At 51.8% G+C, this 25,246-nt stretch overlaps 1 protein-coding gene across 5 annotated transcripts; it reads right to left on the bottom strand.

The window, feature by feature from the left end:
* Window positions 1-340: 340 nt before the first annotated feature.
* Window positions 341-23,647, bottom strand: SEPTIN4 (septin 4). 5 transcript variants are annotated; one of them, XM_044248589.1, is made up of 14 exons: window positions 22,090-23,647; window positions 21,400-21,444; window positions 19,987-19,994; window positions 6,239-6,532; window positions 5,770-5,863; window positions 5,246-5,332; window positions 4,627-4,750; window positions 2,066-2,200; window positions 1,836-1,953; window positions 1,645-1,746; window positions 1,361-1,457; window positions 1,110-1,272; window positions 821-920; window positions 341-566 (listed from the first exon to the last, which is right to left on the bottom strand). In XM_044248589.1, exons 1-14 carry the CDS (start codon window positions 23,645-23,647, stop codon window positions 507-509), a joined length of 2,985 nt encoding a protein of 994 aa, XP_044104524.1. In that variant the 3' UTR covers window positions 341-506. The 5 variants fall into 5 exon arrangements, with proteins under 5 accessions (XP_044104524.1, XP_044104526.1, XP_044104525.1 ...); XM_044248591.1 differs by lacking the exons at window positions 19,987-19,994; window positions 21,400-21,444; window positions 22,090-23,647 and adding an exon at window positions 11,486-11,595; XM_044248590.1 differs by lacking the exons at window positions 19,987-19,994; window positions 21,400-21,444; window positions 22,090-23,647 and adding an exon at window positions 8,692-8,916.
* Between the last annotated feature and the right edge of the window lie 1,599 nt (window positions 23,648-25,246).

Raw genomic sequence — 25,246 nt, 5'->3', positions numbered from 1 at the left:
AGCTGCATGCAGGTAATACCATGTTTTCCCAAGAGTGGATATCAGATCCAAAGCATCTATAGAACTGAAAATACTGTATGTGGAAAAGATGTAGAGCGGGTCAGGCCCCAGAAAAGAGAGGCAGGATAGAAGTGGTCAGTATGATGGAGAGACCAGGTTGGATTCTAAGCGGAGACTGAACCCTCATAGAGAAGGGTTCCTCTCCTCATAGGAGAAGAAAGTTTCCCCTACTCCCCCTTGCCTATTAAAAGCCAGAAACCAGCACCTTCCTTCAGCACCCTTTAAAAAATGGGCCCTCCTCTCCAGGAGGTGGTAAAGACACAGACAGCGACACCAGAAGGCAGCTATAGACTTGTTAAACTTTATTTCCTCTGAGTCTCTGGGGAGGCAGCAGGGATGTAAGGCGAAGTGGCAGTAGCTGCAGGGGCCTGAGCAGAGCTGGTGCTGGGAGGGGCCGGCATGGGCAGGACGAGGAGGAGATTTAAATATCCAGGATTCAAAGCCAGCTAATGGGTCTCTTCCATCTGTCTTTGGATTTTGTGCAGCATCTCCTGCATCCGCCGCAGCTGGAACAGGCACACACAACGAAATGGGGCCATTTAGAATTCTACAGTGTTAGGGAAGTGCACCCAAGCTCTGATCCCTTAGCCAGGGCCATCGTAGCCCAGAGTTATGATGGAGACCCTGGGTAGAAGAATCAGTCCCTCAATCCAGGACCCAAATAGGTCCCAGAGCCGGATCTTCCTACTCCCAAACCACGAAATATTGAGGTTTATAACCAAGCATGCTGTCAATCCCTACCACCCCATACTGCTCTCACCTCCTCATCTTTCTCTCGGATCAGCCTCTCCGTTTCTGGATGTGTCCCTGGTGGGACAGCGGGGATGGGAAAGTCGGTACCACTCTCTCGAGTCAGTTTGCTGAGGGGAAGGGGGAAAGGGACTTGGTAAGGCTAAGGGGACCCCAGCATCTGCTTGGACTGAGCCCAGGGCCTGAAGAAGAACCAAGGAAGGGCTTGTTCTCACCCAAAGCTGCGCTTGGGCTCCCCACACCCTCCGCACACACACACCCCGACACCCCCCGCCCTCTGTCCTGGCTTCTGGCCATACTTGCGATTCCTTTCTTTCACCACCAGGCGGGTCATGCTCTGGATGCACTGTGCCCTGTAGTTCTCATAATGTGTCTCCCGCGTCACATCCTTCAGGTCCTGCATGTGAGTACGCACCAGCATTGTCCTCAGCTTCACAAAGTCGCAGTGTCCTGGGTTTTCCACTGCATAGCAAGGCTAGGGGTCAGCCAGGAGCATGGGGAGAGCTTCTGAGGGCAAGGAAATACCCTGGTCACAAGCTCAGTGTTTTACCTTCCACGATGCCCCAGGGGTAGAGCCGGCCCCGAACTCGCCGCCCTCTGGCCTCTACCACAGTGTTGCTGCCAATTACAGCAAATGGGATGCTTTCCTGCAAGAAGTTGGGGGGGGGTTGTCAATACCCCCCACTCTTACCTGTTCCTTTCCACCTATATCTCTATTTTCTCTGCTTCACTCTAGGAAACCAGGGTCCTCTCCCACCCCTTACGAAGAATTCTACTTCCCTCTTCTGCTCCAAAGAAACAAGATGGAAAAGGGATGCCCTGGGGTGGTCCCACCTTTAGGGCTTGGTCCTGTAATTTGAAGTCCTCATCCTCATCAGAGTCACAGTCTGGGAACTGATAGACCTTGATTCCAAAGCGCTCAATCTCCTCTCGGATCTGGCAAACACATGAGGGGCCCACAGTTCTGGGGACCCCATCCTTTCCAGAAGCCCACCTGCTCCCCATCCCCCACCAGCTTCCCTCACTTTGCGTTTCTTGCGCTCCACTTCAGGAGGTGTCAGTGTGTCCGCCTTGGCCAAGATAGGCACGATGTTGACTCGCTGATGCAGGGCCTTCATGAATTCAACATCCAGCGGCCGGAGCCTGGGGAACAGGAATGTGTGACCACAGGCTAGCAGCAGCCCTGCCCTGGCGCTCTCAGCCTGCTCCCTTGGCAGCACCTGGCGGTGACAGGAGCCTCAGGCTCGGACCATACCCGTGGCCAAAGGGTGAGATGAAGTACAGGCAGCAGTGCACCCTGTTGTCTTGGATGTTCTTGCGGTTCAGGCCGCTCTCGTCTCGGAAATACTGCTCGAACTGCTGGTCGATGTATTCTGCCACAGGCTTCCAGCTGGGGCAGGGACAGACAAGCAGAGAAACTGTGGGAGTGGGGACTGCCTCTTGAGCTCAGGGACTACAGAGTGGCCCACGCCCTGGGCAGTGTCCTCAAGCCTCTGCTATTCCCTGGCTTGCTTGCCCATGTCTCCAGGGAGGTACCTGGGAGCAACAGAGGTGTATCTCGCCTGTCCCACTAGAAAACCAGATGAAGCACACAGGCAAAGTTCAATAAATACTAGTTTGATGAGAGGAGACCGAGGTGACCAGACCAGTAAGAATAAGGTACCTGCAGGTGAACACCCCTGGAAGCCCTCAGTCACATTCACAGTCAAGTCCATAGTCCAGCCTCTGAACCTTTGCTCATGTGCTTCTACCCTTGCCTCCACCTCTCTAAACACACCCCATCCTTCAAAGCCATAGCCAAGAATGCTCTCTTCTGTGAAGACTCCTTGCGGTGGGCACAGTGCTCTCCCCTTCTCTCCACCACACTGTGAAATCGTACCTCATATTTATAAACACACGCAAACACACCCATTCAAGAACAATTTTCAAGTCTTTCACTCTTCTATTATTTAGCCTCATCCTCCCTGACAGGTGCCCAGACAGGTAAACATGTAAGCACCGTCACTTTCATTTCATATAGGAAGAAACTAAATCTACAGCAGCTAAGAGACCATCCAGATCATTTTGGCTAGCAAATTTTCTACCCACCCAAGCCCTTGACCTTCTGACTCCTCCGCATGCTTGCTGCAACACTGCCTGGCCTATTCACTAACTTGAGCTGATTGACACACATGTGAGAGAACAGCTTCTCCCTCACCCCTGACCCCCACTAGGACCATAAGCCACTCACAAATCAGGATGATTCACACTTGTTCTGTAGCCCTTAAAATGCCCAGCACTGGCTGGACACCTAGTATGTGCTCAATAAATTCCTGCTGGTTGACTGAACAAATTATGTGCAGGAGCACTGTATACTGTGAAAGGCCAAACAAATTACTACTGTGAGGGAAAGAAGGAAGAGGTAAGTAGATTGACTGAAGGAGGGGATGATATTTGCTACAGTAGGAACCAGGTGCCAGTGAGCGTAGTTTCACGGCAAGCCCGGGGTGCTGAGACATATACCTAGCAATGATGATATAGAGGCCACCTCAATCCTTCGGGAATATTTCCATCAGGAGACCACAAACTGTGTGCCAGCACAGTGCCAGGGCAAGATTATAAGGAGAAATGGCCCTCCCCTCAAGGCTAAGACACTGCAGTTGAAGATGAATGCACACGTTAAGCCAAAATATCACATACAGTAATGATAAAGCCTGGGGATCCAGAGCACAGAAAGGTCCATAAGGGTCTGCAGAGTCTGTGAGGCAATTACCCAGGGTCAGCTTTCTGGGCGGGCCACCTGTGGAGTTGGCACAGGCCCCTGATTTCAGAAGGGCCCACCTTTGGTTTGCTTCTCTGCAGTGGCCATCTTGAAATTCGTCACCATTTTCAACAAGGGACCCTGCACTTATATTTCACATTGGTGCTACAATTATAATCTTAAAATCCATGAGTGTAAACAGCTCTTACTTTCATTTTTAATGCACATTCACATGCGTCATTTGGGGTGATTTTCAGATCAACTGGGCAAAGTGGTAAGGACGGGATGTTTCAGCTGAAGAAACAGGAATGCTGTCATTTGCTCAAGCCCATACAGTTACTTAATGCTGGATCAAGGTCTGAACTCAGTCTAGTGGTCTTAGCAACCCCTGCCTGACTTCATTAAGGGCACCCCCTTCTCTCCTGTCTTTATCATTCATTCTCCTTCTCTTCCAACAACTTGAGTCTCACCATTACCTAAGCATCCCTCCAGTTCCTAAAAAAAAAAAAGAAAGCCAAGGATGATGGCATGTGTGGCAAAGCCACCTTTTCTTCTAGCCTAGAGGGTGCCTGGAGTTTAAACAAAGTTCAACCTGTTTGTCTCCCCTTCGCCTCTTCTTTCTCCTCCTCACCCATTCCTCAAGGCACTCTCATCCCTTTAATAAAAGTGGTTTGTGGCACCTAAAATGTGGCTGGTGAAAGAGAAGGAAGGAGGGAAGGAGATGTTTATTGAGCAACTACTAGATGTCAGGCCCTGTGCTACATGTTTTCAGTTGGATTTACTTTTTTGAGGCTTACTTGTCTTAGATCTTCACCCCCACTAAGTATAGGTCAGAATCACAAAGGACATTAGAAAGTATCTATTCCAACCCTTTTCCTCTCATTTTACAGAGGAGACAGCTACCCCGTAAGGAGCAGTGGCATGCTCAAAGCCACAGACTTTCCTCCTGAGAATTTTGGTTATGTCTTTGCCAATGGATGCTCATGTGTGTGTGGGGTGTGTGTGTGTGTGTGTGTGTGTGTGTGTGTGTGTGTAATGGGAATAGGGCATCTGGGACTGTGCTTGGTCAGACATACCACTCTGTGTTGTTGACTGCATCCCCAAAACCCGGTGTGTCCACAATGGTGAGCCGCAGCCTCACACCCTTCTCTTCTATATCCACTGCATGTTTAGTGATCTCCACAGTTTGCATGATCCGCTCTGGAGAAGGGGGAAACTGAGGCCAGGGCAAGGGCAAGGACCTGCCCAGTCAGGACAAACCGCCCACCCCAACCAGCTCTACTGCCCAGACTGCCTCATCCACACTGCCCCCCTTCCCACCCCAAGCTGACTGGGGGCCTGTTCTCTGGGAACCAGCAAGGAGCACATTTCCCAACACAGGAAATGCCGGTGGCTGTTGGCTCTGGCCCCAGCCTCTTCTCTGCTCCCGGCTCTTTTCTTGGATTCCTGGAATCCTTTGGGGGTCAGAGACTCAGAGAGCAGGATTCTGGTCCCTGCCCTGCTTCGGCACCCAAATCTTTAGGGAGCTGGCTGGTGGGCTGCCAGGCTACATAGGCCTACAGAGAGATGCCGTCAATCCCTCTAGGAAGCCATGGTTTCCTGCCTCCTGGGGAAGGCCCCCAGCCCCCAGGCTCTGACGTGGGTTTGATTTCCCAAGTCTGCAGGCCTGTCTGCACGCCCCTCTCCTTTCCTTACCTTCAGCGCTGAGGAGTTTCCGGTCCCTGTACAGATCGGTGAGGAAGAGGCTATTGACAAGAGTGGATTTCCCCAGGCCAGACTCTCCTGATGGGGGAGAGAGGACAGAAGATAAGAGCTATAGCCAAGAGGCAACCCCACTAGAACAAGCTGTGGAGGGAGCTGCTTTCTTATCTAATTGGGAACAGACAAACAACCATAGCATTTTAGAGCTGGAAGGGAGCGGAGAAAACAGCTTGTCCAGGCTTCTTATTTAAATGAGGCCCAGCGAGGGTAAGAGATTACCCAAGGTCACACAGAAAAAGGCAAATATTGGAAAGCTGTTGATCAAGTGTTCTTTGTACCACTTCAACGTCCCCTCACCCCCCACATACACACTTTCGGCCACCTATGGCTCTTGGTTATTTGCCAAAAAGACACAGCCACTGGCTGCTTATTCCTTCCTTACCCATACCCCCTCCCCACATATATACCATCCCTACCTGCAACACCCCCTACCCAGTCCAGCTCTTCCCCTCCTCTACCTGCAACCATGAGGGTAAAGTCAAAGCCCTTCTTCACGGACTTCCGATGAACTTGATTGGGTAGGGTCGCAAAGCCCACATATTCCTTGTCATCCTAATGGACAGGAAGGCAGAGTGCATCAGAGTGAGAGGCAAGAGGGGTCCCAGGACCCAACACCAGCCTTTTCCCTCCCTCCTAGGTCTCTGCCCCCGCCCTGGAGGAGCACTGTCACACTCCTTCGAGGGCCCATCCAGGGCCACCAGCTAGGCTTCTGCCCCTGCTAACAGTTTCCAGTGCACATGAGGGTCAATGCCACGGAGCTAGGGCTGACACAAGACAAGAGAACCCCAGGTCAACATGCATGCATGCGTGTGCACACACCTATATAAACACACGTGCCCATACACGCACATACACTCGGGATCTCTCTGCTCCCTCCCTGAGTCTTCCTGCACCAGCCCACCGAAGGCCAAGGGCTAGAGGTTCTACCTCAGAGGAGTCATAGGGATCAAGCTTGCCCCAGGGGCTGCGGGGCCGGGCTGAGGGGCTGAGAGGGGCGGAGGCAGAGAAGCACTGCTGGCTGTCAGAGGCCTGGGACCACGAGGGGGTTCTGAACTCCAGGTCATCCTGGTAGAGGTCCGGGGCCTGGGGCCTTGGCTCCAGGACTTGGGGCTTGGACCCCCAGGTCTTGGCCTCTGGTTGGTGGCAGCTCTCGCTTCCTGGGAAATCCTTCACGAACTTGTTCAGTTCTGTGTCATCGGTGTCCTCCAGGAAGCGCTTGATCTGGGGGGGTGAGGGGTGGGTAGGTGGCACGAAGGGGAGAATGAAGGAGGAAGACAGGAGAAGGTAAGAGGGGGAGAGAGGAAAGCGCTTGCAGTTAGAAGGGAAAGAAACTGCACTAGCAGCCAAGCCAGAGGAATGCTCCCCATCCCTCCCTCACCTGCTCCTGGGCCTCCCAGTGGAGACATCAGGAGAGACCCCAGGATCCAGGAGCAGCCCTGGGCAGTCCCCAAAGTCCTTTCAACTGCTGCTGGGGTCTGAGTAGCTCCAGTCCTGATGCTCTCTCTCAACAGGGTGCTCACCGCCCTGCCCTTCCTGGGGGTCTGGCCAAGACATGGTCCAGGGACTGCCCTAAAGGCCAGGAAGCCAGACTGAAGAACGGGGAGCAATGGAGGCGTTAGAGCTGAGAGGAGGACGTGGTTCAGGCTTTAAGGAGAGTGCAGATAGCCAGTCAGAGTGAGGGACAGGAAGTAGGGTGGGGTGAAGGGAGCTGCCGGCCCAGGTAAATCAAGGGCCAGCAGGGGCTCTGTGCCAGCTGTCACTGCAGGTCAGTGAGCTCTAGCACCAAGGCACAGATTCTACTGGGGGTGCCCACTTCCCAGGGCTCACTGCAAAGAGCTCAGCACAGCTGATCTGACCCCCCCCATCCAGACACCGTGCCACATTGGAACCTGTGCCAAGGCCAGAAGGCAGAAGGGTAAACCTGCCAGTGGATGCTGAGCGTGGGATGGAAGTGAGCTAGGAGAGACCCAGTGAGGGAAGATATGAGTACACTAGGCTGCTGACAGCCCCTAACTGGGAGGCACATGAAGGAAGAAATACCCGTTGGTTGTCTCTTGCCCTCTCTACCTGGGGTACGCTTCAGCCAGCAGTGTAGGAGGGGATCTGGCCTAAGCCGTGAACCACAGGGGTGGCTAGGCAAAGAGTGGCCACCTCCTCTGTAGAGACCTGTCCACCACCATCTCCAGCTTGGAAGAAAGGTCACTTCCCCCCACTCCTGCCATCCCCCTCCAGACCCCAAAACTTCCTCTCTCACTGGGGAGCCAGCCCCCTTTGTGGAGTGCCTGGCAGTGCTGGGCTCAGCTCTGCCTCACAATACCCACATGCCACCTCCAGACAATGGACAAGGACCGGCTTCAGCGGTTGACTCACTCTCTGGGTTTTGGCCAAGCCAGTGGGGGCTATCCCAGACCACTATGGAGTCCCGGCCAGAGTGCGGGGAGACAAGATGGCTACAATCTTCTGCAGGTCCCCAGTTTACAGAGCAAGAATTGAGGGAGGCAGACATACACATTGCCAGGTTTATGCCAGAGGAAAGGGACTGAGATAGAGAGGATGCAGGGAAAAGTTCCCTAAGAATTACCTTCAGGCTGTCGCCTCTCACGTCCCCACACCTGCCTGTAGCTATAGTCTCCAGGGCCCCCCTGGACAGAGGGAAGGAAAGAGGCCCTTTAGCCTAGAACTGGAACCAGCATGTGGGGGCTTAATGAACAAAAGAGGCTGTCCTGAAGCAAGCCTAACAGGCTTTTCTCACCCATAATATTTGTGGGATCGCAGTGGAGTAACTGTCCATCCTAGTTTGTTTGCTGTCCTGGCATAGTGATTAATTGTGCCCCTTTTCACACAAAGTGTCGCAGGTTGGAGAATTCATTATATAGCAACAGAGAAGGGATGGGGCTGCGGGGGGTAGGGGGGATGGGGTGCAGCAGGTCTTGTTTTCTGGTAGCTAGAGTCTGGGGAATTCCAGAGAATCCTGCCTCTCTGCATAACCCCACAGTGACCCAGCACTTGGTCCCGGTGAAAGATGACTATGCTCCACCAGGTTTCCGCAAGGACACACTGAGCAGAGGGGCAGCAGTTAAGGGAGAGAGGAAGACACTGATGGGGACCCCATCAGTCCTTTCAACTTTCAACCAGTCTTCCAATAGTCACCAGGAACCCACCATTCCTGGATTCCCTGCCAGTCTTGGCTGCTCATCAGGGAGGGCCCACAGGGGCTGTAGACAAGGAGTTAGGACACTAGGGTGTTCACCTCCAATCTGCCCTCCCCCAACCTCAGCTCTCACAGTGACCAGATCATTTTTTTACTTAAAGCCTCAATCCCCATCAAGGCAGGAGGGAGAGAGGTCAGGTCCCCCCCATCTCCCAGAGAAGCACCTTACCCCAGCTTCAGTCCTGTCCTCAGGGACAGAACTGCTTTGCCATCCCAGTGTATGGTCCATGTCCCAGGCTTCGGCAAGCTCTAGGTCTAATTTTATCTCCCAGGCAAAGTTCCTCACACACGGAAACAGCCTGATCCCGATGCTCTTGTTGTAATCCAGCTTCCTAGCTTGCTCCTTTCCCTTTCTCTTTGACCCCCCCTGTCTCTGTCAGGGGCCAAAAAAGCCTGTGGAATGTCGTTCCCCACCCCCTCCTCCTCCCTTTCCCTTGGCTCCCACCCTCCAAGGACAGCTCAGCTGCAGCAGGATCACTCTGTCTCTCTGCAGTCCCCTCCTCCTCTGATTGGCTGTCCCATGACGCCTGCCTGCTGCCTACCCCGGTGGGCACAGCACCAGCCTCCCCAGTCTGTCTGCAGCACAGGCTCTTGATCAACCTGACCTCTCCTATTAACCTCCAAGGACCCCGAGGCCTCCAGAGGGTCGTGAGCTGTCCCCAAGGTGATCTGGCCCATCGGAGACTCCACTCCTAAAGGACTCCAGTCTCTTTCAACTGAACTTTAAGCCATGCTGAAGCAAGGTGGGAGGTCTTATAATCCCCTGGAAATATGTTCTCATGGGAACAGCCCTGCTTTTCTGCCCAAATGTCCCTTCGTGTTTTCCTAGCAGGGAACCCCACTGTCTTGGGAAATCTGCCCCTAGATTTCCCTGCGGAGTCCCAGCCACAGGGGACTCCTCCCACCCAAGGATACCTGACCTCTGACTCACGGGGACCTATATCACTTCCATCACCCCACTGTTCCCAGAGAGTCAGTGGAGGAGCTGCTAGCACTTGGTCTCAGAGGGGCATGAGTTCTGGCCCAAGGGAAGCTGGCACCCCAGAAGCTTCAGAACGGCCAATTAGGTGGGAGACAGACCGAGGGGCCTGGCTGGGAGTGTGCACATGGAGTCGGAAGACCAGCGTTTCTGGTTTGGCCAGAAACACTCTCTATGATTTTGAATATTATCTTAATTTCAGGGCCTTAATGTCCAATTGTGAACGGCCCTGTCTTGCTTCTCAGGAAGGCGAGGGAGAGATACCTCAAGCTTTCGAACCTGAGGAGAAAAGGTGCATTTCAAGTCACAGGATAATTTTTAATGTTGGCCCGTCATTCTTTTCCCATGCAAACTGAAACCCCATTGGGTTCCTGGGTTGGAGAGCACTCCCCCACTGTACCCACTGACCTCCAAAGTAGCTGGGACACTGATCTCCTTTCAGAGAGAGACCCCTTACAGAGGAGTCTGGCTTGACATGAACACGTCAGCCTAAGAACTGGGCCTAAAGGGCCTATAGCTGACGACTCTGGTGGTGGTGGAGTGTCTTTTAATTAGAGAAGAACAGGGTGACTTCAGCCAAGCTGAAAGCACCAAGACCTCAGCTGAACTGAACTCAGTGTGTGGCAGAAAAAGCTCCTCTTGGTCCCTGCTGGGCTTGGCATTGGGGACAGTCCATGCTTCCCCAGGCTTCCATCACTGGAACGATCACTGTGTCCGTACCCATGTGGGGAGAAGTGGGGCAGGGATAAAGACAAGCACCACTTGGCCTCTCCCAGGAACCCCCCTCTGGGGAAGGTCACAAGGTCACCAAGACTTCCTAGCCAAGCCTTGGGCCTCAGCCTAGACACAGCTTGAAAGACAAAAGCTCAAAATGTTGGCCTTTCCAGACCTGGAAGGCTCTGATTCCAGTGGGCCCAGGGAGTTCCTTTCTGGAGGCTGCCCACAGCCAACATCCTGCCCCACAGGCTGATCATGGATCTCCTCCTTCTGTAAACAGCCTGTGCCTCCCAAGGCGAGGGCAAAGGCTGGGGGGCTTCCGAACTGGGAGAAGAGGCTGGCATGAGGGCCAGAGACCCTGACCCCCCTCATAATGCATCTGTGTTAGGCTCTGGCAAGGATGGCAGCAGAAAAGCTGACCCCCTTATAGTCAGACATCAAAGCTTCCCACCTGGGGGTCCCAGGAGGCGGGGGGTGGGGTGGGGTGGGGTGGTGTGTGTGTGACTATTTCTCCTCCAGACAGGTGGCAGGAATGAGCTCCCCCAACCCCCACTGCTGCAGAGGGACCTGGTTTGGGGGAGTGGGGGAGTGTACAATGCAGCAGGAGGAAGCTTCCCATGATTCCTGTCTCAGAGGCAGAGGAACAGAGCTGATCCCACGGGTAGGATGGTGGGCAAGGCTTCACTCGCTCTCTCAGGGGTCCCTGGGGCAGAGGACGCAGTGGGAAGAGCCTGGGAGCTGCTCCGTGCCAGGCTGCAGGAAGGAGGGCCCAAGCGTCTCACCATCCCTCCTGGGGAGGCAGGCAGTGTTTTTAGGCCTCCTCTGTGTGTTTCCCAAAGGAAGCTGGTACTGGCCCCTGAACCCAGGGCAGGTGGGTGAGGAGGGTCACCCAGGTAACAGCTGACTCAGGCAAGGGCGGGGGACCCTCAGCTCCGCCTGTCGCTGACGCGCCTTCCCCAGCCCAACATGAGCGTCTCTGCTGGCGGGCCCCCACCCCCACCTCCGCTCAGCACTGACCCACCCCTCGGTCCAAGAACACCGGCAGCACCCCAGGACTCGGGGTCCGCTCCGTCGCCGCTCGAATTAGAGGGAGAAACTTGGAAGCTGCGACGCAGCGCCGTCCACCAGCATTGCCCGCCAGCCCGCAGCCGGAGACAGCGCCTCCCGCCCCGCACAGCCGGGGCTGCTGCGCCGCGGGTCCCCGCGGAGCCGCCGGGAGCAGAGGGCCCTGCGCGCCTCGGCCCTGCCCCGCGCCCGCGCGCCTTACCATGGCTGCAGCCCGGGCCGGGCCAGCTCCTCCTGGACAGCGTCCGAGGGACCCGCGGCCGAAGCTGCGAGCCGACCTCGCCGGACCGCTGGCCCCCGCCCGCCGCCCAGAGTGCGGACCGGCCGGGGGCGGGGCCTGTGGCGAGGGCGGGGCCAGCGGGCCCTGGGGCGGGGCCTGCCCTCAGAGATCTCCGGCGCCTGCCGGGGTGCCCGGGGCGGGCGGCGGGCCGCGGGCGGCGCGTGCGGTGGGCCTTGCAGCCCGAGACCCCGGGAAGCGAAGGGTGCGCAGAGGAGCTTAGTACAGCGCTGCACTGGTCACCTGGCTCTTCCTTACTCAGCCCCTACGAGTGGCCTCTTCAGGCAGCACATCACAGTGGGGACTTGAGCAAAAGCCCAGAGATGTTTTTGGAAGGAGAGGGGTTTTGCCCCACGAGTTGGGAGATAAACCATTAGTTACCAAAGGTTTGCAGGAAATGAACCCGACTGACGTCCAAGTTATAGATTGTCCCTATACACTCCACACCTCCTAAAGTAGAATGTCGGAATGCCGTAGAGGTAGAGAACCTCTCTACCCAAACTATGAAGACGAGACAAGAGGTTCCCTTCCTGCAGGACCCTAGATTAAAGATTAAAGAGGATTTGCTGCATAAATTATCGAGGGATCATCTGCTGGAAGGGTGGAAGGGAAGAGGCCTACTGGACTTTATGGGGCAGTAGAGCCTTGTCTGAGGCTGAGGAAAGTGGGAGGGCCTCAGGAGAGGCCAGCCCAGGCCTGAGCCAGTTCTACGCTGGGCAAGCAGGTGAGATTCTGTGGGGACAGATGCCCCAGCGGCTTTAGAGGCATTAGAGGCTCAGAAGGGTCATAGCAGCAAGGGAGAAGTAGATGCTTAGAGGGTGGGGAGTTGGTAGGGATTTCCTGAGCTAATACAGGTCTGAGCTGGTCAGTTTCCAGAAGCATGCCTCTCCCTGATTTCCAAGAGCCTTCCCCAGAGCAGGCTGACTGGCCCGAATACGCTTTAGACAAAACTGAGGCCCACGTAAAACATGGCTCTCTCTTTCTCTCTGGAAGTGCCAGAGCCTGCCTACCCTATTTCTGTCTGATCTGTCACCAGTGGTCACGGTTGGGATCAAGTTAGAACTTAGCAAAGAGAGGGAAAGGGCCTAGGTATGCAGATGAGAACCAGCTCAGAAAATGGGGCATGACTATTGGAGATGTTATTGGATATTTGGCATTGGTGGACTGAAGGATGGAAGGGGGGGTGCCATTGCTTAAAGAAATCAGGGGTATTCATAAGCTAGCAAGAGACTTAAATTAGGATAAGGGCCAGCAGCTTGGCTCAGATAAGAGGGAACCTCTGAAGGTATAGAGAGGTTCCTGGAAAAGGCCTGTGCTAGATCAAGAGATCTGAAGGAAAACAAAGACATGAAAGAGTTTCTTTAGAGAAAAACCAATGGCTATTGGAATCCTGCAGAAGTAGCGGCAGCTGCTGCCGTCAGACCCGAACATCAGACTCCAGCTACACAAAGGCCCACTGTTGGGAACTAGCTGTAGGCCACTAGTACTCATGTATGCTCTCATAAGACTTCCACTGGCATTCTGCACAGCCTGGGCTAGGGGTGCTGGGCTGGGGTGGGGGGTGGGGGAAGCCCATGTCAAGGAAGACAGGCTCCATCACAAAGCCTTGTTTTCCACGATTATAAGTTCCCTCCTCCCACCGCCCCAGTCCCTGGCTGTAGTCCAAGTGTAGACACAGACACATCTCAGAAAGCAGCTCGGCTAGCTCATCCTCAGCTGCGGCTGGAATCCCAGCTCCGCGCTGGCACCTGCTGCCCAGGCGCCAGCAAGCTCTGTGAGTCCTGAGGCACGTTGGTGCCCAAGCTTGTTTAAGGGAAGTGAGCCTAGGAGAAGCCTGGGACTGTGGGACTCATCTTTAAGCCAAGACTCTAAGGAGCTTGGTGCTCACAGTGCCTTTGTGATCGCTGTATCCGATGCCCGACAGGAACCACGCTAAAAGCATTGCTAAAAGCTAAAGGCAGACGTTGAGCCATTCCGTAAACCTTGAGTGCTAACCCTGCCGCACTCTGGGCTTCTGAGAGAACCTGGCCTAGGCTTAGGACCCCACGCCAGCTTAAGTGATTATCTTACTGCTTGAATGTCCCTTCCCCTCCCTAGGCCTCCGTTTTTCCCACTGAAAGCTAGGACCGGACTCCCCACAACTCTAGCGCTCGTGTTCTGGGGTTGGTATGGTAGAGTTTGACACTCAGGCGGAAGTGAAGCCGAGATACAGGAGCCCTTGTATGGGTCACTGACCACTGAGTGCTCCTCCCCACCTCCAGTTAGCAGGTGGCCACCTGACATTGCCTCAGTGCCCCTCAGCTCTTGGAGCTCTGGCTCTTATGATTCAACATCCCACCAGGAATTGACCCCCTTGACTAGAGTACAATTTCCCAGGCACCACTGGAGTCGGGGTATGCAGGCCAAGGCTCTGGGGAGTGGACACTTTGTTTGGCACAAAGCCTGAATCTCCTGAAAAACTCAGATCAGCACACACCTCCAGCCTGCTAGACAGGGCTCCCTCTGCTTAGGTCAGGCCAATGTGGTCTGTGTTAAAAAAAAACTCGTGGTCCCTGCCATTGGGCCTTTCCTGCCTACCCACGGGTAAAGGTTGTGAGGCACCAAACTAAACGAGGATGTTGCACGTGGACCAAGCCAAGGCCCAGGTTCAAAAGCTAAGAATAAATAGTGATTACCACAGGAAATCAGGATCTCAGATCTGTATGACTAGCAAAGGCCACTCTTGCCTCTGGGTAGCAGAGTTTCTCTTAAGTGGTACAGGAACTGATTGTACCTCCCTTCCCCCAGAGGTGATGAGTCACTGATGATATAGTCAGAGGGCTCCAGTGGGACCAAAAGGGCTAGCACTGGGTTGCGTCTTTCAAGGAAATCTTACCTTGTCTGTCCAGAAAGGTCTGTGGCAAGAAATCAAAATATCCCAAGCTCCTCCCCTGTCCCTATTGTTCCCCAGTGTCCCAGGATCCTGGGGCAAGCCTGAAATATGGGTGGCAAGGCCAGAGAGCACAATGTTTCCTGGCACCTGCTGTATGGCGATGGTGAGGGGCAGTTCTGGAGCCAGCAGAGGGCAAGAGGCACGCAGAGGGCCCTTCCAGCACCTTCTCTGCAGTAGGGCAGGGCACAGGAGCTGAGAGACTTACATACGAACTGGAGTGCAACCCCCCCTTCAAGGGCCTCCACCTTACCTCCCAACTTGCTCTTGAATACCTCCCATGGCTAAAAACTCACTGACTCTACTGCCCTTCAATCTTTGGCAGTAATTTACCAAAGGTCTTCATCATACAGAGTCAAAATCTGTGTCTACCTGGACTACCCTCCAAGTGCCTCTGTGCTAGAAACCTTGCTAACTTATTTCACTGGACTTTGTTTGGTTCTTCGATGTCCATGCCCTTTCAAGTGACCCATCTGTATACTTTCCTCTCCCAAACTAACCACAAGTCCCTCAAGGACAGGGAGTATATGTTCGATTTTAACCTCTACTCATTTCAATTCAGTGAACATGTGATGTCATATCTTCCTGGATGACCAGGCCTCTGCCCCCAGGAGGTATCTGATCAATATGAATTGACTGAAAGGATTCATTGATTGGCTTTCCACTCTGATTTTTGGAGCACAGGGAAGCCTTGAGGCTCTTGGGCTTCACTGGCCCAGAATTTGCCCTTCATTCTGGCTGTTCACCAGCTCATACTCACCTCCCAGCGTCACAGTTCACATGCAGAGACACAAATGTTACCCTCACTAAAGCCTTTCCCTTCGTAATCTGTGATGTCTGAAGGTACTGCTGAAATATTGAGAAGTGACTTTGCAGGAAGATGTGGCTATGGAAGAAGGGTTTTTATACCATGTATAAATTCCTAGGGCAGGATGTTCCCTAAAGTGCTCTCGATTTTGAGGAGTCAGCTCTGAGCCTCAGTTTCTCCACCCGTGAAATCAGGAGAAAAAAATCCACCTCATGAGATTGCTATAAAGATTCACTAAAGTGACATGCTTAGAAAGGTGTATACAAGGGTGCCTGGGTGGCTCAGTGGGTTAAAGCCTCTGCCTTCGGCTCAGGGCATGATCTCAGGGTTCTGGGATTGAACCCCGCATTGGGCTTTCAGCTCAGCAGGGAGCCTGCTTCCTCCTTTCTGCCCGCCTCTCTGCCTACTCGTGTTCTCTGTCAAATAAATAAATAAAATCTTAAAAAAAAAAAAAAGGGAAAGAAAAAGGTGTAGATACTAAAATGAGTGGTAGCTATTATCTCAGCTAATGAGAAAACTATCAACACCAAATCAGCAACCATCAGCTGTCATAATGTCAAATGCTTTCCCTCCAAAAAAATGAGGAATGTGCATGTGTAATGGGTGTAGAGGGATGAGAGAAGAGCCTGAGACTAAAGTGACATTGGAATGCCCATGCTGCCACCAACTGTAGAGTCAGCCTCCCCACCTAAACAGCCAATCTCTAGAAAGCATGTCTCCGTTTCAGACTTACTGAGCGGAATTCCCAAACACAGCCATCGTGGAGACTCCCGGAGGAGACTCCCGGAGCTAAATGACTTCGCCTGTGGTGGGCGTGCCTAGGAAGTGACTCCGGCCAGCCCTATCCTCCTACCTTCAGTGCCTCTCAGGAACTGCCTCACATTCTGTTCCCCTCCTCCAGGCGTTCCTTCAGCCCCCAAGGTGCAGCTGTCTCTTGCCTCTCCCCTCATGGCAGCTGGGCCAAAGGCAGCTGAGCAGAGGAGGGGAAAGGGACATGGTCGTTTCTGTCCCTCAGGATAACCTTCCTGTGGCTGAGCAGCTGTCAGGGTGACTTCTGTGTCACAGATTTTCTTCCTCACCCAAGGATGCTCTCTGCCCTCTGAAGTCAAGCTCCTTCATCTACTCAGGCCTACTATTTCTCCTCTTACTTGAAAAACCCACCATCTCAAATACCACCAAGTTCTTCTGACGGTAAAATACAATGTTGGAGATGGGTTCCAGGCAGGGAACCAAGGAGCAGCTTCTGGAAATACACCAGAGAGTCCAAAACAAAAGTGGCAGATTCTTCCCTATGTAGAATCATTCTGAGAACATCAACAACAACAAAACCCAAGGGATTCTGGCCTCAATTCTGCCATCAAGCCCAAGGGAGGGGCATAGGAATTTCCTGCCCCCATTTCATAGGCAGAGGGACAATCTGCTCAGGTCTCACAGGGCAGGCAGGACATCACACCCCTACCCTGTGCTTCCAGTGGCTCCTGCTGATGTACACTGCACCTTAGCCTGTCCTAGGGTCACCATTTGCCCTAGTTTGCCCAGGACTGGGAGGTCGGGTCCCAGGACACAGGTTGCTAAAGCAGGAATATCCCAGGCAAACCCTGATGAGCTGGTCAACCTAGACTGTCCCCAAAATAGCAAGTGTGGGTCAGAGGTTATCAGCCTCCCATTCGGCTCTGGACTTTGCTGCCCATGGTAGCTGGAAATGAACAAGGCATCACCTGACAAAAGAGCAGCTGGGTGGTAGGGGTCAGGCTGTTATGAAAAGCCCCCCAATGTGCCCTGCCCCACTTTCAGCAGCTCTGCTCCGTTCTTTCAATTCCCTCTCTTTTCAACTACAGGCCTCTATACAAAGCAAGAGAAAATGAGGGCAGTGGGAAAGATGGTTCAAGGGTTCCTTTCAGGCAGCCCTCCTCCTGGGACTCTGTTAACATTCCCAGGAATGCGAAGCAGCCCAGCATTTCTCCTAGACTCTGGTTTTTTCTTCTGTCGAGGAAGTCTACCTGAGCAAAACTTCCCCAAGACTCAAAAGCCAAAGAGAGGCTGGTCATACCATCCCAGAGGCCAAATGATATGTCACTTTAAATACACCAAGGTCTGCCTTAGGTATCACTGAGATGGCCTCCCCTGGTTCCTGGCCTCTTTTCCAGAGTTGGTTTCTTGCATAATTGATAGACATAGAAGGGAGTAAACCACCTTGTCTGCTGACAGCCTGAGACATCGTTTTCAAGGGCAAGTAGGTTAGGTGCCTTGAGGACAAGGACCTTGGGGCCAAGGCAGCCCCATCCATCAGGGGCGTTGCAGCCCTTCCCATCAAGAGCTGCTTTATTCCAAGGAATTCCCCAGGGCTTTGTGAGAAGACAGCCCCAGCTGACCCAATAGGGGACCTTCCTGTTGAGCTTTTGCTCGTTCTGATACCAAAAACAAAACCATTAGGAATGCTTCCCTCAGTTCAGCATAACCTCCTCTGGGGAGATTCCAGCCCCTAATGTACCAATCCAAAGATGAGAAGCATCTATAAGCTCTGCTCCTTGGACAAAAGGGCCTTGAGGAGCCACTTGGGAAGAGACTGACACTTAAGAGAGAAATGGTTGAATTGGGCTCTGGCCCCAGCTGTGGACCCAGAAGGGCTTGTGAAGCTCAACAACAAACATACGGCCACCCCCAAGCCAGGAGCTGTGGCTGGCCACCAGAGAATGCCTGCCAGGAATGGAATCTGGAACAGACTCTACAGTCAACCATTCCCAGATCAGAAGAACCAGAGGCCTTGGACATCCGCACCACAGATTCTCTCTCGTGGGATGGCCTGTGGGCCATGCAGCCTGGAGAACAGAATGGGGAAGGCCTAGCACTCTCACGCTTTTTGAGAAGTCCCTGGCCTTCTCCATGCCACCCCACTTCCAAAGAGCCAGAAAAGACCAGCAGGCCCAGTCTCTCCCCAGCTTCTCTTCCCAGCTTCTGGGGAGCAGTCCTGCTGCAGAACAGGGCTAGAGAGCTGCAATTATCGAGACAGGATAAGAGCTATTTTGGGAAGGAGCCGTCCTGCTGCCAAGGCTTTTGACTTCCAAAACTAAAACAAGATGCACCAAGAAAGAGGGTGAAGGTGGGGGGAACAGGGAGCAACTTGCTCAGCCCAAACCGTCATATCCTGAATGAGGGAAAACACTAATCCGTTCCCAAAGGTATGTAAGTGCATCAAAGGAGTGAGCGAGAGGCTAGCTATTAAGATACCCCTGGGTTGGGACGCCTGGGTGGCTCAGTTGGTTAAGCAGCTGCTTTCGGCTCAGGTCATGGTCCCAGCGTCCTGGGATCCAGTCCCGCATCGGGCTCCTTGCTCGGCAGGAAGCCTGCTTCTCCCTCTGCCTCTGCCTGCCATTCTGTCTGCCTGTGCTCACTCTCTCTCCCTCTCTCTCTGACAAATAAATAAATAAAATCTTAAAAAAAAAAAAAAAGATATCCCTGGGTTTGAGAAGGAGGGTATAACTTGATCCCCTGCCACACACACATCCCCTTGATGACAACTCCCTCTCTCCTAAGACCCTGCAAGAACCCATATTCAGTCCGATGCATTTATTTGGACATTTGAGCACAAACTATTTCATATTGTTGTTTCAATGTTTCCTGTCTGTGTCTTATCTCCCCAACCAGACGGTAAGTTTCTCATGGCTAAAGAATGTGTGTACTCTTGAGGTTTCAGTGCTTCGCTCGGACCACAACCCCACCGCCAAACAGTGCCTAGCAGAGTGCTAGGCATCTGAATCAAGTTGTTTATGGAAGGAAGGGATAGAGGGAGGAAGGAAGGAAGAGAAGGGAAGACGGAGAAAAGGATTTACCGTCTTGCGTGGAGGTAATCTCTAGAAGTAGCTGTTCCCACCCACAGTGGAGCTCAGGGCGTGGGGCTGAATAGGAAGCCATGGAAGAAGGGGTGGCAACCACATTTCTGGCACCTCCCCTTCAACTCTTTCATTATCTGAGCTCAGGCTATCCTGCCCCACCTCCCTTGTTTGTTTTCTGTTTCTATCTGTCATTAACTATCCATCCTGGGCTAACCCATGGGTGGGACCCATTAGAAGCCCATGCTAGGCTTTGGGTAAGGTAAAGATAGGGTGAGAGAAAGAATGGAGGCAGGAAAAGCTCAAACTATCTCATCAAACAGGGACCAAGAAGAACTCAAGTACTTAGAGGAACAATGCACTGTGAAATCAGGACACTCTTTGCCAAATTCAGGACACAGGGCTGCCGAGAGCAGAGTTTACCTTGTGCTTTTCAAAGTTGAGAACTCAAATAGTGTGTAACCCAGAAAAGTACTCCCTTTCTGGAGTGCTGTAGGCTGTAGCAAGGAGAGCCAAGTGGAGACTGATCCAACGTATGGCTTTCCAGACAGCCTTCACACGGAGCACTTGGCAGGATTTATCATCTCTCCAGGGCTGCAACTACCTCAAATAGCGCCTTCGTGCAAATCGCCCTCTGGGGAGATGCAGCTCTACAGGTGCACAGTGCAGTAAGGAGAACGCAGGCTGGATGCTAGCCCTCACTTGCCCTGTTAGGTGCCCTTGTGCAGTGAACAACTTGCCCAACCATAAGGAGCACTTCTATCTCCCTCCATTCTTACTTCCATGAGAGGTTAAGAGGGGGACTTGGATAAGGGGGAGCACAGGAAGAATGGAAGTAACTTCCCAGGGGTGTTCTTACCTCCTCATCTGTCATAATGGAGAAGTAGAAGTCGGGCATTCCCGGGGGCAGCAAATGGAATTCAGAGAGTACCAACAGGAGGGGGAAAAAGAGAATTTTACTAAAGATATTTAGTAGACTTGGGCATAACCTGGCCCAGCATCCTTCCAAGTGCAAGTGGCCCAAATAGCAACAGCTAGCATTTACTGAGGGCTCACTGTTGCCAGGCACCACGCTGAGTACTGTAGCACCACAATGTACGTGTAGTAGCTTGGTCAGTCCTTGTAAGGATCCTAAGAGGTTGCTACCGTTCTCATTAACGAGGAAGCTAACGACTGGAGAGAGAAAATAACTTACCCAAGGTCACCGTGAGAAAATAAAGACAGGGCTCAAACCCAATACTATAACTTCAGAGTCCATTCTCTACTAACTTCAACTTTATAGAGCTTTGCTCCCTCTGAGGGGCAGGGATGCCCTTCTCTGCTCTTTGCTGCCCATCATTCAGAGGGTTTGTGCTGGTTGGGACTGGATTGCAATCCCAGAGCTCTTCCCCCAACCCCCCAGGAACTTCCTCATCCAGAGCCCTGGCCTCCCTCATGCTCACAGACTAAAGCATATTTTGAGCTATAACATTCAAAGTAGGAACTCTTTGCTACTAAGATTCACTAAATGAGGGTTGGTCCCTACCTTCCCTCCCACCAGAGAGGTCAAGGGAACAAAGTGGGAGGAGGGTGTCTGGGGACACTTCTCTTAAAGATTCTAGAGTTGGGGGCAGCTGGCTAGCTAAGTTGGTAGAGCATGTGACTCTTGGTCTCAGGGTGGTAAGTTTGAGTTCTATGTTGGGTGTAGAGATTACTTAATAATAAAATCTTAAAAAAAAGAAAAAGGATTCTAGAGTTTGTTACAGGACCTACTGATGGCCTCAAGGCAGAGGCCTGACATCCCTGAAGACCCTGCTGGGTAGCAGTCTATGCTCCCCAGGTCCAGCTATGGGGGCTTGAGGAGAATTCTGAGGAACCAGAGAGAGACAAGAGGAGACCCATCAACCTGAATTAGTGTGGAGTCAGCCCTGAGAAAGACTGTGAAATAGGTAGTTTGTCTTGGTGACTTGTTTTTGTTGTTTTTTTTTTTTTTTTTTAAATCACATGAGAGGCAAGTCCAGCTCAACTGTAAGGCAATGGGCTTAAATTGTTTTCCATTCCAAAAGTGACTACTTCCCACTGAAAGGAGACTCCTGAAAACAAAAAGTTTCCAAGTCCCAAAGGAATGACTCTAACAGTGGAATTATAGACAAGATAAGGATTTCCTCTGTTCCTTCAAGTCAAACCCTGGTCCTGACAGACTTAGCTCTATAGATACACAGAGATCACCCTCCCACCTGTCCTCCTGCCTCCCAGACCCCACAATGGATCCATAGGACAGAAAAGCACAGACCTTTTAGCCAACAGATGACACGAGTGTACATTTCCTCAGAGACATCTGAAAATAACAGAGATTGTTGCTTTTTTTCACACTGTGGGATGTACATCCCTCCCCCCACTACTTAACATCTCCCTTTCTAGTTCCACATTTCCCCTCCCAAAGATGCCCTCAGCCCTTGATCCTCTCCATGGAGCCCCTGAAGACTAATTTCTCCGCTCCCTTTTCTCCACCCTCTTTGTGCCACTATTAATGCCTTTTCCCTCTTGGAAGTCAGGGTCCTAATGTATCTATGCCCCCACCTTCTCCATTTTGTTGTCAAAATATTTCCCTGAGAAACTTATTTTCTTTACTAGTCCTTACCAGCCCTCACCCCAGCTTAGTTCTTCATTCCTCCATTCTTGGGATGCACTTCCCACCCTGCAAACCACTCTCTACTACCTTCCATTGAAAGGTTAAGCAGCGTTGCCTGGAAGAGTCAATGACTGATGCCAGCCCAAGCATCGTCACCGATGTCATTAGCTTGGAGCTCAGAGAAGCTGGAGGGGAAGGAATGGAGCAATGGACTCACGGGTGGGACTAGCTTTAGCACTGGCAGGAGGGCAGCTCTGAGGCCTAGAATGAAGAAGGGGCTTTTCCTGCCCACCCCAATGTCCCACCTCACTACTTTGGGACTGCACCTGGGCAGACTGCTTCTTCACATACCCACGAAGAAAGCACTAAACCTTTCAATGGGTTGTTTGCAGGTATGCTTGAAGGCCTGTGGCACTTCGCTCAACAGAGCCTGGTTTAGAGACTCCTTTGGTAATGAGAGTGGTGGTGGTGTTTCTGGTGCTGGTGGTGGTGATGGACTTGCCTTCTCTCTCTGGAACATCATTTCCTCACAGAAAGGACTTGAGTCCATTTCAAAAAAGGACAATAAAGGATCTGGGGGAGGAGGGGACTCAGACTCAAAATCAGGTGTTGTCGGCCGGCTTTGGGGTGTTTCAACTTCAGGATTGAGTAAGGTCCACCATGAGGAATCAGGCCCATACCTAGGTAAGGACCGAGGGGGTAAGGGCCGAGGGGTCAGTTCCAGTTCTGCGTGGACAGAGGGCTTTTGGGACGGTCCTGGAGACATGTAGACACTTTCTGAAGGCCTTTGGGTGTGCTGCTTATAGCTGCGCTCTGGAGTGACAAACGTAGGTTTGGGAGGGCTCTCAGACATTGCTCGAGATGTCACCCGGGGTGCTGGGTGTAGTAACTGTCCCCCTGGGGAGATGGTTACCCTGCGGCCAACCTCGCTGTCTCCTCGGGTTGAGGGCCTCAGGTTGGACTCTACTTCTGTTGGTATTAAGATCTTTGGGGAGGACTTGATGTCAGCAAAGACAGAATGCTTGGGGACAGACTCGGGATCTGGACGTACAGAAACTCGGCGTCCACCATCCAAATCCTTAAGGACAGAGAGTCTGAGGGATGATTCCACATTCATATTCTTATGCAAAGCCTTGGGTTCTGTACAGATTGAGCTGGGACGATTCATTTCAGACTCCTGGCCAAGGATCCTTCTCAGGGCTGTCCGAGAGTCTGCGTTGACACGGGCACTGCTATGTTCTGGGCTAGACGGTCTCCTTGGAGATCTGATCTCCGTAGCTGTCAAACCCTTTCGGATGGGCTCAGTTTGTACTGCTTCATCCTTTGGGCAAACTAAAGTCCTACGGCGAACTTTGACCCCTTGTGGGTACTGGACCTTGGAGGGTGGGTCGTCTTCTTGTAAGATTTGTAAGTTATCCTTCTGGTCCACAAAACTCAACCGGCGAGAGGATTTGGCATCTGGGATTAATGAGTAGCGATTACTCATGTCACGCCCTGGCTTGCTCTCAACCCCTCTTCGTGTTGATTCCTCTCTGGATAGACTAACATTGCGCTGCATCTGGACAGCATGGGAAGCTATCTGATTTTGATGGCTCTTTCGATGAGGAGAGGGATGGCGGTATGTTTCTGATTTTGGTCGAATCTCACTTCCTCGAGGGATGGGTGTTCCAGCAAGGCCAGGCCCTGACTGAGGGGAGCTGGATCGAGGATAGTCTGATGTTGAATGGAGAGTGGTGAGATGCCCAGCTTCTGATCTTCGAAGTAGTGAAGGGCTCATTTGGACCGAAGCATGTCGTGAGCTCGAGGCAAGAATGTACCCTTGTTCCCGCTGAGGAGTTGTGTTGGTATCCTCAGACCCTTTTGGTGCTGAAACTGCTACCTTGGACCCAGCTTTATTGGTCTTGACCATCCGATACATGGAGCTCCTTTGGGCAGATCCCATATTTTACTGGCTGGCTTATACTGAGGGTCTTAGTGGAGTCTGGAAATTTCCCCTCAGTTTTAAATGCTGCTGTTCTTGCACTCCCACAAAAGTGGCTGTTATTCTAAGAGTGTCTCAAATAGTCCCCTTAGCTACCTGCCTGGTGATGTCATAAAGGAAGGAGCTTCCTACTAAACATCCTGGCATACAGCCACAATTGTTTTTAAGTATTAGACTCCATGCCCAGTGTGGGTTAGAAATCACGACCTTGAGATCAAGAGTTGCATGGTCTACCGACTTGAGCCAACCAGATGCCCCTTCAGAAACAATTCTTCAGAGAATCTCAAGCAGTAACTGCAAGGAAACTGAGGACTTATCTTTGGAGTTGACACCACCAAGACTTTGGTCAAGTTCTTAGCAAAACCAGATTTTCATAGTACCACATAAAAGGCTCCAGATTCTCCCTTCTAGGAATTCCAAGACTCATCCAGAAAAGAAGTCAACCTGATTATTCTACTAAGGCAAGGCTACTTAACTCAATCACTCTGTGTTAGTCCCAGTTTTAGTAAGACACAATTACAGAGTTGTCCCAATTTAGTTTAGAACTGCACTATATAGAAGTAAAAAAAAAAAAAAATAGAGCTCCAACCTTTTCTAGGTTTTAGAGGTGGTTTGGTTGACCCTGAGGTAAAAATCCAGATTGAACAAATCATAAATTCTCATATTCTTGGCCCAGGAGTGAGCGTAGGATTGTAGGAAGGATTCGAAGTTAGTCATTGGTTTCAATCATTAAAGATTCGTTGTGCACCTTAGACAAGTTACTTGACCTTCCTGAACTTTGGTTTCTTCATCTGGAAATCAATGTCTGGTAGATGTCATATAACAAATGTTAGTGTCCTTTGGCACAATCCTCTCCCCTTAGCTATCCTGATTAGATGGACTCTGGTTCTTTCCTGATTTGAAGAGTGCCTTTGCATCTTGGATGATCATTTTGGATCAGAGACACGATCATCTTTCTTTCCCTTTGACAGTCTCCTCTCTACCATATCCACATCCCACTTTGAAGGATCATCATGGTTATATGGTGGTCAGATTCATTGTTTCTGGATCTTTAAATTCTCCTTGATTAAAGACAAAGTTGAAACCAAAACCAAACATATTTTTAGGTAACAGGAATCTCAATAGACTGAGAAACCTTGAGCTACTGACACAAGTCTTTAGAATATAAAACACATGGCTAACCATTATATCTTGTTTTACAGAAAAGGATAAAAGTAGAATAATATTTATAAGTTAGATATCTGAAAATACTAAGGGTAAGCCAGGTTGAAGTGAAGATGTTTCCTATTTATACTTATTTGATATCTTATCATTATAAAATATATACTGGCTGACTTGAACAAAGCTTTCCTATGAGATTCTACTTTCTTCCTTTTTTTTTTTTTTAGAGAGGGAGGGGCAGGGAGGAGCAGAGGGAGAGAGAGAGCTGTAAGCAGGCTCCATTCCTAGTGTGGCCACTGGGGGGGGGGCTCAATCTAACAACCCTGAGATCCTGACCAGATCCCAAATCAAGAGTCAAGATGCTTA

This window comes from Neovison vison, chromosome 5 (genome assembly GCF_020171115.1).
Source record: "Neovison vison isolate M4711 chromosome 5, ASM_NN_V1, whole genome shotgun sequence".
Classification (NCBI taxonomy): Eukaryota; Metazoa; Chordata; class Mammalia; order Carnivora; family Mustelidae; genus Neogale; species Neogale vison.
This window is presented reverse-complemented; position numbering and strand designations above follow the sequence as displayed.